The following is a 4,695-nucleotide window of genomic DNA, read 5'->3' as shown; positions in this document are numbered from 1 at the left end:
ACACACACACACACACACACACACACACACACACACACACACACACACACACACACACACACACACACACACACACACACACACACACACACAGACAACTCAGCTGAACACTCAAAAGCAAAACATTGTATACATAGATCAGTTGTGACCAAAATTATTGGCACCCTCCCCTTTTATTAAATAATTCCCTATTTCTTCTCAAATAAGTTGAAGTAGAAAAAAACATTTGGTCTCTACCATAAAGGCCTGATTGGTAGAGTGCTGCAGAGATGGTTGACCTTCTGGAAGGTTCTCCCAACTCAAACAGAGGAACTTTGGAGCTCTGTCAGAGTGACCATCGGGTTCTTGGGCACCTCCCTGACCAAGGCTCTTGTATTGCTATTGTTGATTTACACTGTCATCTCAACCTTCTATTCAGGAAAATGTAACTATGTAGTTGGAGATGGGTTATAGCAATTGGATTCAATTTGTAAATTCCACTGTATACATTTATATGTAAAGTATGTACAATGCTAGATGTAATTAGACATGAAGTAAAAAGATGTATACATTTTATTCTCCATGTGTTTGCGGTTCGGTGTTTGAGTCTATGTCAAGTCTTAGTCAATGTAACAGCAGTGAGTCTCTGAGAGGGTTGGAGGGGTAGTTTATCTCCTGTTGTGCAGTACACTGTGTCTGGTTTGCTGACATTATTCCCAGATCCTTCTGCTTTTAGCTGTAATTGATTGTCTTACTTTTGTAGTTCATCCACACAACCAGCTGGATGTTGCAGAACATACTGAAATGGATAGATGGATAACTTTCTAGTGAAATTAGTATTCATAATTAGACATACAGTACATATTATAGAAAAATAATAATATACTCAGATGACTGATTGGTTGGATGGTTGCTGGAATGGTGAATTCATTGATTGATTAATTGAGTGAGTGAGTGAGTGAGTGAGTGAGTGAGTGAGTGAGTGAGTGAGTGAGTGAGTCCAATTCAGGAACTAAACTGAAATTGTATTTCAATAATTAATTTTTTTTATATTTTTTTCTCAAGTCAGTGCAATGGAAATGCATAAAGATGGCAGAATTCAGATATGACATCATTGTTTTAGAAATATCCACTGAGTCTTTAAATTACATGATTTAATGTGCCAATAAATCAGCACAATCTACTTTTTCAAATTGGGATCATGTATGCTGTGCTAATGAACATACAGCAAAATATTAACAGAGAGAAATGTTAAATACTCTGAATTTAGCAAAACAAAGAATGTGTGGTTAAGTGCATGGAGGCCGCCATCTTTATGGACCTCCGCTATTGTCACATCTATTTTCTATGAACACTTGTTAAATGTTGACAAAAGGTCACTGGACAAATTAATGGGAGCCTAGCTACAGACATGTAACATCAGAGGGTTTCTGAGACGGATGTATCTCCCATTGTGCAGTTCACTGTCTGGTTTGTTGAAGTTATTCCACACTTTGGGTGGTGCTGTGCTGCAGCTGGTTTCGTACGGTTGCTGTCGAAGACTGATATAGGCGCTGCCTCAGAAGCACACTTTGTCCACTTGATGGCGATCTTGTACCGCTGGTTGCTGCACAGTGCTGTAAAATGCCTGTTGGGGGAACTGTAGTTATTTCCTCTCTTCTGGTGGTGTACTTGTCCCCTGGTTGGCCGTCTTCTCCTCCTGGTGCTGCTGCTGGTACTGCTGCTCCTGGTTGACTTGCAGTGGTGTAGATTGATGTTACCTCAGGAAACCCTGTGTTCTGTGGTTCCAGCCTCTCCCCTGGTTGAGCGCTCACTGGGTTGACATGTTAGGAGAGACATACTGTAAAAACATTCAAATAGTCATTCTATAAAATGTTATAGAAACAAAGCTCCAGCATCCTAGAAAGACCTTGTATCTCACATTTTGGTGATTTTAATTCGTTTTTACATGAATTGAAAGTACCTGCATTGTCAGATCCTATTTACACCATCTCCTGGTTGACATGATCCATCCTACACCAACTAACACAATGAAAAACAATCCACCACTAACACCACCCACAATGATGCCAACTGGTGATGCTGCAGCTCTCCCCTTCTTCTCAACAATACCTGAGAGGTCACACACACACGCGCACAAATCAACATTTTGCTGGAGAACAATAATAATAACTATGACGTTAAAACCTTGTTGATATATAAATAGATTTGTATAATGATAGAAGGTATGAACAGAAGGTAGAAGTTTGTAAATTAGACTTACATGTGTCCTTCAGGCGTTGGGATTCGGTCTCTGCGCTGACATGATTGTTGACGATACACTGGATGAATCCATTACCACTGGAAACAGTGATGTTGACCTCAGAGACTGACAGAGAATCCTGGTACAGTGGGCACTGACCTCCATCACAGACAGAAAACATCCAGCCTGAACAATTCACTGTGATGTTACAAAGTCCTGTACTTGAGTTGTAGTATGTCACCTGCATGGCTGGAATGGGAACCGCTTCTACAACAACCAACACAGTTCAGAAAGATACATTTGACATGTATGACTGGTGAAGACACTTTAAAGGAGATTCGCTATTTTAAGCAAAACAGAAACACATAGCAGGCTACCAAAACAGAAACACATAGCAGGCTACCAAAACAGAAACACATAGCAGGCTACCAAAACAGAAACACATAGCAGGCTACCAAAACAGAAACACATAGCAGGCTACCAAAACAGAAACACATAGCAGGCTACCAAAACAGAAACACATAGCAGGCTACCAAAACAGAACAAATCACACAACTCACCCAACACCTTAAGTCTGTATGAAGACGTTGAATCTGTCCAATCTATTTTCTTTGCATTTGCAATGTAAATTCCACTGTCTGTGTCTGTCAGATTCTTAATGCACAGAGTGTGGTTCACTGGATTATAATCCACCTTTTCCTTGTATTTAGGAGAGATCTCTTTATCATCAACTATTACAGTACTATTGACCTTCCATCTAAGTCCTTTAAGTTCCTCAGGTTGTTCTGCTACAGTCAAACACACTGAACCTCCCTTCAACCCATACTGGTCAATTTGAGCGTCTTCAGCCCAGGTATCTAAAGAGAGGAAAAGGTTGCATCTGCTTTTTCAGTGAGGGAAAAACACCAAAAACAAACCAGGCTAAAACATTTTCATTTTCAATTTACTTTTACAATTCTTATTTGAACTTTTCTTCTGTCCTCAATGCTTAATCCCTTTGGAAAATACAGGTGCACCATTTAGTAAATCTGTCCATATTTAGTAAATCTGTCCGTTTTTCTATAATATCAGCCAGTATTTTTTTAAGTAGTGCTCACGATCCAAAACTGGTCCCTGAATCTGTAAATGTTTCTCTATTCATAACATTGTTTACAATTCCAATTGATATATGAATCCAATTCATACAAATCGTTAGACATTTTTTGTCCTTAAGATCCCGTTCAGTCACTTAAAATAAATGTATATAGATTACCTGTCAGGATGAGTAGAAACCACAGAATATTCCATTGAGAATTGATACAGTCTGGCATCGTTCAATGACCTCTGTAAAGTGACAAAAAAAAATGGTGACTGGTGCATTACTCATCTCATTACTCATCTCATTACTCATCTCATTACTCATCTCATTACTCATCTCATCACCTTCTTCAATTGTGTTTTTCGTTAATTGAGTCAGAGCAAAAAAAATATAAATGGTATAAAAAATATATATAAGTATTTAGACCCTTTACTCAGTACTTTGTTGAAACACCTTTGGCAGCGATTACAGACTTGAGTTTTCTTGGGTATTACGCTACAAGCTTGGCACACCTATATTTGGGGAGTTTCTCTCATTCTTCTCTGCAGATCCTCTCAAGCTCTGTCAGGTTAGACGGGGAGTCTTGCTTGACAGCTATTTCCAGGACTCTCCAGAGATGTTCAAGTCCGGGCTCTGGCTGGGCCACTTAAGGACATTCAAAGACTTGTCTCAAAGCCACTCCTGTGTCGTCTTGGCTGTGTGCTTACGGTCATTGTCCTGTTGGAAGGGGAACCTTCGCTCCAGTCTGAGGTCCTGAGCAATCTGGAGCAGGTGTTCATCAAGGATCTCTCTGTACTTTGCTCCATTCATATTTCCCTCAGTCCTGACTACTCTCCCAGTCCCTGCCACTGAAAAACATCCACACAGCATGATGCTGCCACCACCATGCTTCACCATATGGATAGTACCAGTTTTCTTCCAGATGTGACGCTTGGCATTCAGGCCAAAGAGTTCAATCTTGGTTTCATCAGACCAGAGAATGTTGTGCATCTCTACCATAAAGGCCTGATTGGTGGAGTGCTGCAGAGATGGTTGTCCTTCTAGAAGGTTCTCCCATCTACACAAAGAAACGTTTGAGCGCTGTCAGAGTGACCATCGGGTTCTTGGTCCCCTCGCCATTCCCCCCGATTGCTCAGTTTGCCGGGCGGCTAGCTCTAGGAAGAGTCTTGGTGGTTCCAAACTTCTCCCTCTTAAGAATGATGGAGGCTAAGGTGTTCTTGTGGACCTTCAATGCTGCAGAAATAGTTTTGTACCCTTCCCCACATCTGTGCCTCGACACAATCCTGTCTCGGAACTCTACGGACAATTCCTTCGACCTCATTGTTGTGTGTAGATTGATGTGAAAAAAAATGTGCTTAATCAATTTCATAATAAGGCTGTAACGTAACAAAATGTG

General features: G+C 40.6%; 1 protein-coding gene across 2 annotated transcripts; it reads right to left on the bottom strand.

Moving 5' to 3' along the window:
* Positions 1-251: 251 nt before the first annotated feature.
* Positions 252-3,603, bottom strand: LOC124008796 (SLAM family member 9-like). 2 transcript variants are annotated; one of them, XM_046320353.1, is made up of 5 exons: positions 3,474-3,603; positions 2,782-3,078; positions 2,243-2,488; positions 1,943-2,091; positions 252-1,819 (listed from the first exon to the last, which is right to left on the bottom strand). In XM_046320353.1, exons 1-4 carry the CDS (start codon positions 3,529-3,531, stop codon positions 1,958-1,960), a joined length of 735 nt encoding a protein of 244 aa, XP_046176309.1. In that variant the 5' UTR covers positions 3,532-3,603; the 3' UTR covers positions 252-1,819; positions 1,943-1,957. The 2 variants fall into 2 exon arrangements, with proteins under 2 accessions (XP_046176309.1, XP_046176307.1); XM_046320351.1 differs by having other exon boundaries at positions 252-1,792.
* Between the last annotated feature and the right edge of the window lie 1,092 nt (positions 3,604-4,695).

Source organism: Oncorhynchus gorbuscha, linkage group LG21, assembly GCF_021184085.1.
Source record: "Oncorhynchus gorbuscha isolate QuinsamMale2020 ecotype Even-year linkage group LG21, OgorEven_v1.0, whole genome shotgun sequence".
NCBI classification, from domain to species: Eukaryota; Metazoa; Chordata; class Actinopteri; order Salmoniformes; family Salmonidae; genus Oncorhynchus; species Oncorhynchus gorbuscha.
The sequence above is the reverse complement of the archived record's forward strand: the minus strand, read 5'-3'. Positions and strand labels throughout refer to the sequence as shown.

Coding starts and splice junctions, on each gene's coding strand:
- LOC124008796 (XM_046320353.1), bottom strand. CDS start 3,531: ATGCCAGACTGTATCAATTCTCAATGGAATATTCTGTGGTTTCTACTC. Junction 3,079..3,473: donor GTTTCTACTCATCCTGACAG/GTAATCTATATA, acceptor TCCTCTCTTTAG/ATACCTGGGCTGAAGACGCT. Junction 2,489..2,781: donor ATACAGACTTAAGGTGTTGG/GTGAGTTGTGTG, acceptor TGGTTGTTGTAG/AAGCGGTTCCCATTCCAGCC.